At 38.4% G+C, this 15,069-nt stretch overlaps 1 protein-coding gene across 1 annotated transcript; it reads right to left on the bottom strand.

Moving 5' to 3' along the window:
* Positions 1–734: 734 nt before the first annotated feature.
* On the bottom strand, positions 735–5,253 carry LOC143560654 (citrate synthase, glyoxysomal). Its single transcript, XM_077048914.1, has 12 exons — positions 5,077–5,253; positions 4,894–4,979; positions 4,158–4,262; positions 4,006–4,068; positions 3,814–3,923; positions 3,614–3,733; positions 2,771–2,846; positions 2,606–2,679; positions 2,395–2,515; positions 2,219–2,316; positions 2,014–2,137; positions 735–1,198 (listed from the first exon to the last, which is right to left on the bottom strand). Coding segments are annotated over exons 1-12 (1,116 nt in total). The 5' UTR covers positions 5,078–5,253; the 3' UTR covers positions 735–1,060.
* Positions 5,254–15,069: the final 9,816 nt, after the last annotated feature.

Raw genomic sequence — 15,069 nt, 5'->3', positions numbered from 1 at the left:
ACTCTATAAAAGAATACACTTGGGACCACTAAAATTTATTAATTAATTAATAAATTAATAATTATTAATTAATATTTTATTAATTTAGAGTAGAATACTTAGTTTACAAACACCTTTCAAGCTTCCACTTAATTATTGTATACAATGCATGTATATCAAATGAACGGCCCAATTTGAAATAAACTTTCAATCTCCCACCTTATTATGCTTCTTGTGTTCAATGTATCACTTTATGGACATTAAAAATATTTTCTATATAAATACAAGATCAAAATAGGTTAACACAAACAAAAAACAAAAGACAATTGAGTCATTTTCCAAGAAACCTTCATAAATCATTCATGTAATATGCTATATATAAGAAATTATTAATTTATATTTTACATGGGGTTTAAAGAAATTATCAAAAATGTATTATCTTATAATTTAGTGAATTATTAATTTAGCACCATATCCCCGAGTCGAGGCTGGCAAAAAATATTATCTTAGAGAGTTTATTAAATAATCGAGTATTAATTTATCGAGTTTCTACTGTATTTACTAATCTAATCTAATAAGATACGTAGGCGAATAGAGCCCTCAATGTGATGATATACAAAATATACATATTAATATTAATTTGATTGATGGATCTATGTAATGTTTATAAGATAACTAATAAGGTAGGAACCCAAAAGGTTCTACTTTGTGCAAGCACAACTATTCATGTTTACCTTCTTTTTCACGGAGACCGTGCCCGATGAAGTCCAAAACTAGCCAGCAAACCCAAACGTTCAAGAACAATTCAAATAAAGCGATTATTAAACAGTTATTATGAAGATGGATCATATATAGTGTTTTTATTAAGGTTATTTTATTACCCAATACCCATAGACAACCAGATATAAAATCTCAAATTAGCAACTATCACCCGTGACAGGCAAATTAAAACAGTTCAACATGGCCTTGATTATACATATATTACAAGAACCAAACAATAATCATATATAGAATTATTAAGAACACTTAAAACCTTCTTTCAACTTCCCTGAAAGTCAACTCGCAAAGCCAGCCAGCCAAATCAAACCCCAGACCCCGATAACCGCCTCTTTGTTGCATTGGAGACCGACACCTGTCCAAGTTTATCAACTACAGCTCCAGTTGATGACATCCGTTCCTGGGCAGGAATGTAATGCCGCATCCATACACCCGTGTAAACCTAACAGCATCCCAATAAAATCGTTAAGTTTTTAAAGCTATATTTTATACACAGCCGGCAAAATATGTGAATCGGACAGATGGATAACAGGTCAAATCAGTTTCTTTGTTGCATTGGGTTTGTAACCAGGCCGAGCCAGAGACAATGTAAGCTCGGCTCGTTGACTCGTTTAAAATAAAGCCCAAATTTTGATATTTATAAATTATAACCCAAATCTATTACATATATAAATTATTAATTTTGTTATTTATTATGCATTTTGTGCATGTTAAAAATATTGTTTAGTTTTCTTTTCACGTATATCAATGTGTAAAAAATAAATTTAACTTTTTAAAAAACGAGCTGGCTCAAGCTTTTTATGAGCCAAACCTGAGCAAAAGTAAGCTCGGCTCACTGGTTCGCTCATTAGGCCCAGTTAGCTGGCTCATTGGCTCATTTTAAAGCCCATATTTTAACATTTATAAATTACAATCCAAAATTTTAGAATATACAAAAGTACACGTCGTAGTTTATTAATTATGCATTTTGTGCATGTTAATTTTTTTTTTCGTTTGATATATATCAATGTGTAAAAATGTAATATTAGTTTAAAAAAAAAGCCAGCTTGAGCTTCTTACAAGCCAAGCCTGGGCTCAATATCTCAGTTCCTTAAGATACACAAACCGATCTGGCTAAGCTCAGTTTTTAACTGAGCCGAGCCCCACCTGGATCGTCTCGGCCGTTCACAGCCCTAAGTACAAATTGGGCCTCGTTTCAAAAGTAACTTGTTTGAGATAAACTCGTTTCAAAGGTAAGCAGGTTGAAATCGAGCAAACCTGTGCAGGCCTCATGATCTTTGTGTCGGGATCATCAAGGGACTCTCGCCAGTGCGACAAATAACCAGCCATTCGAGGTACGGCAAACAAAACAGGAAAGAATTCAGTCGGAAAACCCATCGCCCTGTTTCAAGAACGATAATTTTTATCAGTTACTTATTTAGCAACAAACAAAATTGCACGAAAAATCCAAGAAAAAACATACCGATAAATCAGGCCAGAATAGAAATCAACATTAGGGTACAGCTTTCTTTTCACAAAGTACTCATCTGATAATGCAGCTTGTTCTAAAGCAATAGCCACCTGTTGACCTCATGTTAGCCAATGAGTAATATAAATAATATGCACTAGAAAGATATAATTTTATAAAGTTTGAAATACCTCAATAAGGGGATCCCTGCCTACAATTGAGAAAACCTCTTCTGCTAATTTTTTAATAACTTTTGCTCTGGGATCATAGTTTTTGTACACGCGGTGCCCAAAACCCGACATTTTTCGTTTTCTGTACAAATAGCGCGCGCATGATCAAATTCACACTCATTTAATGTTCGTGTCAACAGTTCCACAACTAAATCAGAGAAACAAAACCAACCTGTATTTCACACCTTCAATGAACTCGGGAATATTGTCAACGGTTCCAATCTCGTTTAACATTTTTAGAACCGCCTATGATGTCAAGACAACACAAGAAACTTAAACTTATATGTGGGTGGTCTGTTAATTATGGTTCTGTTTTATCTCAAACTTATCAGTATACCTCATTTGCTCCACCATGGAGTGGCCCGTATAGTGCTCCAACTGCTCCAGCAAGAGCTGTGTATACATCAACACCACTGCATACATATTCCAAAACTACTGTAGTACTGTTTATATTTCTTTTTTAATTTATCCAGATACAATAACTGATAAATATAATTTACTAATTTTCCCACTTTACACTTAACTACACTTATTAATATTGTTTAATACAAAAGAGTGATAACTGTTTACATATCTTAAATTTTGTTCTTTTCATTCATTGACAATAATTTAGGACTGATAGAATATAACTAAGGGTGTTAACGAGCCCAATCGCTCGTAAGATACCCGAGACTGGCTCGCTAAAAGCTCGGATCGAGCTGACGTTGAAGCTCATATAATAAAAGAGTTCGAACCTGAGCTTCAGATACCGAGCTTGTATGAGCTCGCAAGCCAAAACAAGCTTATTGTTTATATAAAAACTTTTTTAATTAATATAATAAAGATATAATCATATAACATATACTACTATTTGTATAACTATGATAATTTAATCAAATAATATTATGATATATAAAACTATAATCATAAAAATGTGTATAATAGATTCGCATAAATATATAATTAATAATTTATAAATAACAAAAGTCACACCCGGGTCGAGCGTGAGCTAACATAATTATTCACGAGCTGAGACCGAGAAGTAGACATTGAACTCAACACAAGATGAGCTCGAGCTCTATTAAGTTAAAGGACCCGAGGTTTAGCTCGAGTTTAGCAAGCTCGTGCTCGTCTCGGCTCGTTTACACCCCTAATCTATAACAAAAGGCCGCATCAGTTAAATATGAAAATACACGGTTACCTTGATGCAAGATGTCTTGCTGCTGCTGTGGAGCAGTTCATCTCATGCTCAGCATGTAAAATAAAAAGAATATCAACTACTCGAGCAAGTCTAGGATTTGGTTTATAAGACTTGTCACCTCTGCAAGTTTATAAAATGTATGCCTCAATTTCATTTACATAAAAATATCTAATAATTTTATATGTAATAATTTTATTTACAATGAATCTAGCATGTATAAGAAGTTCTCTGAGTAAGAAAGATTGCTTGAAGGAAGAACAGGTGGCCTCCCCGCCATTCTTAGATACGCAGCTGCTGCTATAGTTGGCGCCTGACCATTAATTAATGACAAATAAGCTAAAATAATTAAAGAATAATGCTCAGCTAAATAGGTCAAAACTCAAAAGTCAAACCTTTCCGAGTATGCGAACGATTTGCTTGTCTCTGATTGGTTTAGACTTGTATAGATCTTGACCCTATATAAAAAAGTAAAACTTGAGAATATATTCAAAGTAATGTAAATTAGCATATCGAGTTAATAATGTTTGAAAGTGAAATTACTTACTCTAAGAGCAGGGTTTGCATCAGGATGGAATACAGAAAGGGCACTCATTGCACTGACTAAAACACCCATTGGATGAGCATCATGAGGCATGGCATGTATAATATCCTGCAACATACGTTTTATGTTTTTAAGATAAAAAGTTATTCCACATCAAGAAAGAAGAAACTGGCAAAAAAAATGTTTAAATAAAAGAACTCAAAACACAATCCCCATGAGAAGACAACTTGATAAATGCGTTGATGCCATCAAAACCAACATACTTTCTTATTTTACATGAAAAGGTCACTCATCCCAATTTTGGTATGTTAAAAGTCCCTAAATGTGTCAAAAAGACATGAAAATGTCCATAATATCGGTATATTAAGTCATTAACTTGTCTTGAATACACATACTTGTGAAAAAGCAATTAAGATAATGGCTTGTTACCTCTTAAATTGGTCAACATACGGAATTTATGTCAATATCACTTAATCAAATTCGGGATAACAATTCACTAATTTAAACTTTTTTCACATGTACATGCATTCTGCACATATATAGAGACTTTAATACACCGAGATTGGGCTGAGGGAAATCGCCATGTTTATCTGATAAAATTTGGGGGCTTTATTATATAAAAATTAAGTTGGGAGACTTTTCATGTAAAATAAGAAAATACGATGGTTTTTTTTATAATATTTACCAAACAATGTTTTAACCAAATTTGCAAACAAGATTGCATGTAAAACCATATTACCAAAATCCCCTGTGGAACAGCTGAATGTTGTGCTACAGCAAACTCCCAGTCTGCTAATTGGCTCTGAGAAGGTAAGTTTCCATACACTGCAAAAAAACAAACATCAATATGCAAAAAAGCACTCACAACACTCAAGAACATATACAGTGAACTCTTGATATTCATCAAGTTTCTAGGGCTTACTTAATAGGTATGCTACATCTAAGAACGAACTACCCTCTGCCAACTCTTCAATTGGGTAGCCTCTGTATCTTAAGATCCCTTCATCACCATCAATGTAACAGATTGATGATCTAACAGGTGCCGTATTAAGGTAGCCTGGATCATAGAGCTTCAAACCCTTATCATTGTTTCCTGTAGTTATCTGCAACAAGTTATGCACAAACTATCAGATCCATGCCCCAAATCGATACAATTGGCGTGCTCATGCGCAAATTCGATTGGATTATGATTTTGATTTGTTGATACAGAAATTAAATCATATCTCCTAATGACACAAGATTCAGTCACACCAAATTGTTACAATTGGAAAGTTCATGTGCAAATTCGATTGCATCATGAATTTGATTCGTTAATATAGAATAACGAAAACCTAATCAAATCATATCTCCTAATAGGTAAGAACCAAAAACACACAAAAACTATCAAATTCAATGTATCAAATCGATGCAGTTGGCGTGTTCATGTGTAAATTCGATTAGATAACGAATTTGACTCATTAACATAATATTATAAAAACCTAATCAGATCATATCCCCTAGTTACATAAACACTAACTGTTATAAAAAAATCTAATAGTTAAAAACCTAAAACACACACAAACTATCAAATTCAGTGCATCAAATCGATACACTCGGCATGTTCATGCGCAAATTCGGTTAGATCACGAATTTTATTCATTAATATAGAATCAAGAAAACCTAATTAAATCATATCTCCTAACCTAATCAAATCATATCTAAAACACACAAAAGCTATCAAAGTCATTGCATCAAATCGATACAATTGGTGTGTTCATGTGCAATTATAATTGAATTATGAACATGATTTGTTAAATTAAAATAATAAAAACCTAATCAAATCATATCTCCAAATTAAAATAAACACTAAGTAATATAGTGTATGTAACAGTAAAAACCTAAAAATCACAAGCATCACAAGTTAAAACCTAATTAATAAAACTCTAATTTACCTTCTTTAAGTCGGTAGCTCTGACGGTACCTTCATCGGAAACCGGAACTCTGTACTTCTTACCGGTCCGTTCATCGGCGATCAGCAACGAGCCTTTCAAATTCGGCGGCGGTTGTACAAACACCTGAGCGGAAACCGGTGATGATTCGAGAACCGGAGTGAACGTATTGGATTCGACACAAGCGGATAGGTGAGCCGATAGTACGGCTAATCGTCCACGAGCGGTAGTGTGATTATCGGCTCCCATAATTGGAAATGGAAATGAGTGTTTTGGTGAACGTGTGTGTATTTGTAAGATTGATCATCTGCAGCAGATTTGGTATTTAAGTTATTGTTTTTATATTGTTTATGGAATTAAATAATATTATTTCTAGGAATGCTACAATTGACGAAATTGGTTTATCTTTATCTTCTTCGTTTTTATTTCTTTTTTAATTTTATATTTGTGTTAACTAATGATGTATTTTTATCTTTAGAATTAATCACACAGATAAATTTTGTTAACGGTCAACAAATATAGAATTATCAAGTACTACATACGAGGTGACCAAATGAAAAAAAATAAACCTTTTGGTTTTATTGTCAAGGCCAACAAACAAGAAATCCCTATTAATATTCTTTAAGTTGATCTTCTTTGTTTTTAACTTTAGTTTTATTTCAATTTCAAGCTTATTTTAGTTTTTAACTTTTGTCTTCGAGATGAACGAACCACGACTCGATCTTCTTCTCCGGTAGCTTAAGATCTGCAATGGTTTTTGGGGGTGTGGAGGTGACTGCTAAGAAATCTCAAGGATCTCTTGTTTACAGACACAAAAATGGTTATGGTGGTGGCTCTTATTGAGAACAACCAACCATTAATAAGGAGGTGGAGACCTCCTTATATAGGGAGCCTCATGGCCACCATCATGGTACCCTAATGGGCCTAGCCCAGTTAGGGTTACCTCCACAAAACCCCCTCAGCCCAATAATATTGTATTAGCACATATAATAAAACAAGCCAAACATAATAAATTAAGGTCGTAAGCCGAGTTTAGTACCATACCCCTACATAATATGAGCCTTAGCTCAGGGCCTTAGCCCAATAATATGAGCCTTAGCTCAAATTACTCACAACATCCATCCTACATGCTGCGCAGCTAGACCATAAAAATACCTAAGCACGGCTAAGGCAAAGCACATGCCAAAACATGGTTGTTAAGGTCTCAGGTCGAGGTCGCGCATGGGATTATAATGGATATCAGAGTAACACATACTGACACGTACATGCTAAAAAACTCATTCATCCTATAATAAATGCGCGATAACGTCGCGCAAAAGAGGAATAATGAAATGCCAAGGCACGTGTCAGCATATTCAGAATATTGCAAAATAACTTGAAATATGACAACTGTTAAGGATTAAGTAAAATAATTTCCTTACAACCTTGTTCAAGTTTCAATGTGCAAGCATATCTTATATTCAACAAGCAAACACATGCAATATAAAGAGATGAATTGGTAATGCGCAAGATGCGAATAAGGAAAAAACAAAATTTCATTGCAAAACATAGAAGTTTACAAATTTACAAATGATGAGATAAAAACTACAAAAAAAAAACATGAAGGGCTTTTCAAGTCTCTATATCAATATCAGCCTCTTCATCGTCCTCATCATTACCTCCTCCCTCAGCATCTGGCGCAGCCCGCTCCTCGTCATCTCCAAACTTACCATAATCAAGCTGTTCGTCTTGAATGGAGTCGTCTTCTATCACGATAGTGTCAGGAGTAGGTCATTTGGCCACGCCAGAGCCGCTAGCAGAGGCAGCATTGCCCGCGCCATCATCGCTGCCACCAGTCCCTTCACATTCATCAAGTAATTTCTTTAGCGTGCCAAGATCGGACTGGTCAGCAAGCGCGGCTATCTGCAAGTCACAAGGAAAAGTATGAGTACAAAAGATTAGGAAAATAAGTCAAAGTAAACTCATTAAGGTTAAAATACATGCTCAAGGATGGGAATTAGAGTATTCAAGTACTTCTCCCCCACCTCGGCCATGTCAACGCAGACAGCGTCGAGCTGATAAGGGTAGTCGGATGGATTCTTCTTCAGCATGCCATATTCATAGCCATCCTTAAACCCTTCAGCTCGACCCACCAAGCGCGATGCTGCATTGCAATCCATCACAAGGGTCTGAAACTCGTCTGAGTATTTCATCGCATAAGCGCAACGAGTCACACCCTGTGAAACTAGCCATTGACGATCCTGCGCGAGGGAAGAAACAGACGTCTCAAGAGCAGGAATCCGAGAGTTTAACAACTCAATAGTTTCCTTGGCTTGTTTTAGCTCTTCTTTGTCAGACGCTGTTGCCGCCAAGGCTTCATTCTTTTCCGCTCGCGCAGCATCGAGCTCTTTCTTCAGGCGCGCAACCTCATTCTCTAATAAAGATTTGTCAGTGTTAGCCTGCGCAAGAGTTTGGTCACGCGCCTCTGCCTCCAACTCCAGGTCACGCGCCCGGCGCGCGTACTTGGCGGCATCCGCTTCTGCCACCTGCAGCTTCTCCCGCGCAGCTTGCAGCTCATGCCCGCGCTTCACAAAAGCAGCGTTGGCACTTGCCCGGTTCTCGCTAAGTTCCGCTTGGAGTTTCTCAGCCCTCTCTCGGGCATCAGAAAGATTCCAAGCTGAAACCTTAGCCTCTCGCTTGGCCTCCACAAGGGCATCACGCACTTTTATATAATCATTGCGAAGCTCTTGGGAGGCAGCAAAGAACGCAGACCCAGCAAAAAGGTGGTCATTAAGCAAGTCCACGCGAGCGCGGTCCTCTTGAAACCTCCTCTCAGCCGGAGGAACAGAGTGAGCCCAGAAGTCTTCACATACGCCCATGGATTGAAATGTGCTATCTTCAGTGATATTCTAGCTCGGGCGGTATATGTGATCGCTTCCTGCAAACACAAAGCAACGCAAAAGCAACGTTTTAGTCATCTAAACACTAATCTGAAAGTCCGCACAGCGGAGCAAAACAAACTTATACCTGCGGAGAGCCGGCAGAAAAGTCAGCGCCAGCCCAACGAGAAGAAGGCTGCGCCACGAAATCTCGTGGCGCTACAGGGCTTGCGCGGCCACCACCAGAACCTTCAGAATTGACCTCCTCATCATCCTCTGTAACAGGTCTCTTCTCCTGCGACTTGGAAAAATCAAAAACAGTCTCACGAGGGCTGCGCGCAGGAGGAGGTGAGGGAGGTCTTGACGCCGTTAGATCAGCGCGTAAAATAGTCTCCTGCTCCTTAGTAATCCCAATGAGAGGGATTCAGTGCTTGTTGGAGCAGGAGCAGAACTAACGGCGCCGGCGCACAATGAGAGGAGATTCAGTGCTTGTTGGAGCAGGAGCAGAACTAACGGCGCCGGCGCCGACGCCAGCAGTGCCACCAGCAGCTTGTGTGCCAGCTATAATTCCTATGAAAAAATCAACAAGGAGAAATGATTCATGACTTGATCTAAAGGAAAAAATCAGAAAATCAAAGCGCAATAAATACCTTGGCGCACCGCCGTCCGCGAATTGAGCATCGCCATGAAGTCCATTTTCCCCCTTTTCGAGGGTAAAACAGGGGACTTCAAAGCAACCTTCGGCGCAGCCTCGGTACCTTGCTGCGCCTGAGGTTGAGCCACCAAAGTCGCCGGCTCTACAAACATTTGAGTGAACAAAGCTTCATTAATAACTTTATCGGAATCACGCTCATAAAACCACAAAATATAAACAAAGTATACCTGTTGGAGAAGAAGAAACAGCAGGCGCAGCGCCGCTTCCCTTGTCCGCCGCGCGAAGAGATGAGGTGGCAGCACCATACCTCGTGTGGACGGGAGGATTGCCCACACCTCGAGGCAAAGAAGACGAGGAAAACTTGGAGGTAAATCCCTTGGTTTTCTCAAGTCCCTTCGCTTGGGTAGGAGGAAGATTCTGGGCAACATGGGCATCATTTTTCTTCTGTTTTTTACTGGCCCCTGCGCCAGTTTTGCCTTTAGCTTTGCGCTTGAGTTGTGGCGCCTCAGCTTCTTCCTCCTCCACCTCCTCTTCCGCAAGCTCCAACTCATAATTCTCGAGCGCATCTACAATACGTGCAACAGAAATGTTAACCAAATTTGGTATTCTAAAGGCATAAGCATAAGTACAAAGGCTTACCAGGCGCATCGCTGTCAAAGCAAAATTCTAAATCGACAGAGATGAACATATCATCGAAGCGATCGGGGAAAGCAACTTCCCCAGCGCTCAGCGCGACAGAGCCGCCCTCCATATGCTCGTCATAGGCGGCGTGGACGTATTCCTTGCTTACTGCATAAAACAAGACAAATGATATCATCAAAACGAATTATATTCGCGCAGAAATAATGCAATGAGCAAATAACTCACCTAAGCCATCAACGTGGACGACAGGCTCAGTCGCGCTATCGGTCCACCTCTTGCTCATACCAACCCCCACCAGCGCCTCCTCGCAAATATTCTTGGCGGGGGATGGTTCAGCAGATAACTTGTTAACCCATGCGCCCGTTGGGTTCTTAAGAACATTCTCATCCGAGGGCGCAGAAGTGATCGAGCGCATGGTCATGCGGATGGGAATCACACCAGCCTTAATATAAAAAAATTTTTCAGCCCAGTCATGAAGGCTTTTGAAGGAAACAGTGCAGCACTTAACCTTCTGACTGCGCGGTATGAATGAGAACCAAGAATCTTGGATTTTTGGCTTGTAAAAATATTGAAAGCACCGAGGGGTGGGCTCATCGCGCTGAGCTTTGCACATGAACTCAAAATGAGTCATGCGCACTAGTCCACAAGGATGGACTTGGGATATGTGAATCCCATAAAACTGAAGGAACGCACCCATAAACCTTGTCATCGGAAGACGAAGGTTACAGTGAGTGAAAAAGTGAGAGTATAAAGAGATATAGCCGGTGGGCGGATCTGCCGCCGTTTGCCCGGTCGCCGGGAGCAGACAGCTGTACTCAGGGAGAAAACCCTGAGAGGCGACGAGATTATCGAAGTCAGACTGTTTCAATTTGCAGGGAATCTCATCCCATCTCTTCACCGTTTTGTTCTTCCCCACCTCCTCCGACGAGGCCTCGGCAGCCCGTTTACCCTTGCCGGTCTTCTTCAAAGTGGACATAACCAACGACTTTACACGGCGTTTGCTGGGGGAAATTGTGGTGTCTGGGTTATCAGACATACAATTGTGAATCAAACAGTATGGTTACTTTAAGCACGGAAATCTGGAAGCAAAGGATAAAGGCTCTTAATCGGAATGAAAATTGAAGAAGAAAGAGCTCTGAAAATAACAATGAAGATGAAGAAAAAACCACTCAAAAGGCTTGCTTTTATAGGCCCAGGAGAGAGAAAGAAACAGGTAATGATCAGAGTTACGCTCACGCGCCCCCACTCGCAGGTGCAGGCCAACATGAGCGCGATACGTGTTCCTGACACTGTATGAGGAGACATGAAAGGCCACTGTAGCACCTCGAGCACACGAAAAGTCTGACACATAACGTCTCAATCTCTGACGCATGTCAGCACCAACCAACCACGTACATGGACGATTCATTTCAACCAAAAGGATAGAATTTCGCGCAACGCACTTGTGAGAAATGAAAAAGAAAAGATAAACCCTATTAAAAAAGCAAACCATTAAGTCTAATATCTATCTTACCTCGCTCGCGCGAGACAAGACACACATTAAACTGGGGGGGCTTGAAGAGGTATGCACCCGCCTTAACATCGAGCGGGGCGGGTCAACCCACAAGATATAGACAAGAGGCTTGAAATCAGGATGTCATGAAGACGCAAAGCCAAAACCTATGCGCGTGGCGCATATCACATATGCTCACGCATCACATATGCTCACGCATCACATATGCTCACGCATATCGCATATGCTCACGCATCACATATGCTCACGCATATCACATCTGCGCGTGGCGCATCTGCGCGTGGCGCATATCACATATGCTCACGCATATTACATATGCTTGCGCATATCACATGCTCACGCATATCACATCTGCGCATGAAACATCTGCGCGTGAGAATAAAGAGAAGACCTCGCGCATCCCCAGGATAGGCGCATATCACACATGCACACAATCAACCACGTCCTTATCCAAATCAGGATAAGGACAACCATGATTGTGCTCATCAGACAACCTTCCAGAAGGTATCCTTTAAGGAATAAAGAATATGCTGATGTTGACAGCTGCCAATGAAGGGTGGACAACTCAGCAAAGCCCATGTGCTACCACGTGATTGCACATGGGTCAGGTGAAATACCTTGGTCAGAGAATAATCAATGATAAAGCACCAGGTGTCCTAAGGACACGTGGCGCGAAGTAATAGGAGGAGGCCAAAAAGGCCCTAATTGGGTCTGAGCCCAATCATTGGAAACCCTAATACAAAAAATACCACACCACCTCCACAGTGGGAGGCAAGCAAGAAAATATATTCTAAGTCCTTACTCACTTTCACATTCTTATCATCTTCTCCTACAATATCTTATTCTCACACCGGAGGGTTGCCCCAAAGAGGACCCCTCTGTCCCTTTCTGAGGGGTAAGTTCACGGTGCTGCTCATTTTGTAGGTGGAAGAACTCATATTCCGGAAAACCATCGGTGATACAGCACACTCATACCCGAGGAACGTTGATCGTATATAAGTAAGTCGATCCACGCTTCTTCAGTTAACTAATGATGTATTTTTATCTTTAGAATTAATCACACAGATACATTTTGTTAACAGTCAACAAATATAGAATTATCAAGTACTACATACGAGGTGAGCAAATGAAGAAAAATAAACCTTTTTGTTTTATTGTCAAGGCCAACAAACAAGAAATCCCTATTAATATTCTTTAAGTTAATCTTCTTTGTTTTTAACTTTAGTTTTATTTCAATTTCAAGCTTATTTTAGTTAATTTTGTGTGGTTCAAACATAAATCAAAACATAGAGGCTTAGCTTGGTCGAGTTGGTGTAACTTCTTGTTTATGTAATTTATTTCGTGTGGTTTGGTTGTTCCCCGGCTTGTGGGAAGGTCTGATTGTTTGTTGTGTTTGTTAATATGTACATCGTTCAAAAAACAAAAACAAAAAACATAGATAAGATAATTCTTATGGTTTAATTTCTAAATTCTAATCATACATATGAATTTAAGTTTAAAAAAGTTGTATTTTTGGGTTTTAAATTTTGTAAAATGATTAGAGTTAATACACTTTGGTTATTTATTTATTTATTTTTTAATAGAAAATGAAAAGAATAGTTACAAAATATGTTAATTTGAGAATGTTATGCTATTTACTAAAAGAATAATAATGACAAAGGGTCCTACCATTCACACCCAATAAAGTGATAAACCTCCGATGCATCCATGATTAATGACAATACTATTTCAATTTTTATTTTATTTATAGTTTTGTTTTTATTTGATAAATTTTAATATATAATATCTTATATAGATTCAAGTATACTTGATTAGTACACTTTTATCTACAATTTGATATAAGTATTTTTTTAAAATTTAGTCATAAGATATTGTATGTAACGAACGTACTAGAACAAACATGTTACAACGTATTCCATATGGTATCAAATATATATTTATCATAAACTGAGTTGTATCAAATATGACATATTTAAGAAAACGTGTCAACAAATTTGTATAAATGTTATGACAAAACTATATAATACATAACGAATAAAAATTTATATTTTTTAATTTTTTTAAACAACTACCTTTTTGCAAACTACAAGGTATCAATCAATGACCTTTTGTTTTACATCTTAGCCACCTTATCGTCTCGTCAAGGTTGGAACAACATTTTTTGTATTAATATTAAAAAATATCACATCATGAGATAAATCATAGCCATGGGTGTATTTCTAGTGTGAATGATTCACCCACCTTCCTTCCATACTTCCATTTGAGTGCAATCAGGATAACTTGTTTCACTAAAGATCCTAGATGTATACCCATACTGAAACTTAAAACCTGTTTGTGAGAAGATGCACAAAAACAATCCAAAAAGAGTATAAAAGTTTCTCAGCCAACAATTTTAGCCCATGACTCAACAAATCTCAAGAAAATCCAGAACTTTCAGGGACATGACACTTTTATTTAGTCCTTTGTATGTGCATCGTATTTGAACTACTGAACTAGTATACTAAAAAAGAACCAATATTGTAGGGGACACACTCCTTTATGAAGTTCTAACAATATTAAGATATTCGTTATTTTTGCTCAACGATATCGATATTAAGATATTCGTTATTCTTGGCTCAACATGTTCAAGTGACACTCCTCTTGTAACAACCAATATTTTGCGGGACACACTAAGACATATATATAAAAAAAAAAACAAGGGGAGAAAAGTGTGGTCTAAATACCGACAACAACATAAACACCTTAAGCCAAGTCTCTATAGGTCATGAAAATAGGTGAGTTATCAGCTACATACAACATGTCACCTTAGTATATATCACACGTTTTGGTGGCAAAATTACAACAAATCGCGAAACTCCATAGTTAAACATGTTTAAACAAGAGCACAACAAAAATGAGTAACCTCCTAATCGTAATACACAAAAATGACGAACGATACAAGGTAAAACACACAAAGGGTTACCCTTACGAAGCCTAGCACCTCTCATTGACGGTATAGTTAGACATGTCCTTCAATCCTTATGAGTAAACGAGCACACAAACCGCATAGCCATACCTCATGCCCTAATCTTACTATTTTGAAGTCATCAATTAGGCCATGTGTAGTGGGCAATAAATTTGGAAGACAAGGGGCGAGAACACCGCCCCCCTGAGCGACAAAAGGGGAGACAAGGGTGGGGGCGAGGGGTTTTTGTCGCCTGTGGGGGTTTTGGTTTTAATAGTATTATATTAGTATGTGTGATATATATATATATATAGGGCTACAACACCATTACACTTATAAAACAAAAACCTTCTCTTTGCTGATTGGGCGTCACAT

The sequence above is a fragment of the Bidens hawaiensis genome, unplaced genomic scaffold (assembly GCF_021521415.1).
Source record: "Bidens hawaiensis isolate Kalapana, Puna unplaced genomic scaffold, B.hawaiensis_p1.1 tig00020418_1, whole genome shotgun sequence".
Lineage (NCBI taxonomy): Eukaryota > Viridiplantae > Streptophyta > Magnoliopsida > Asterales > Asteraceae > Bidens > Bidens hawaiensis.
The sequence above is the reverse complement of the archived record's forward strand: the minus strand, read 5'-3'. Positions and strand labels throughout refer to the sequence as shown.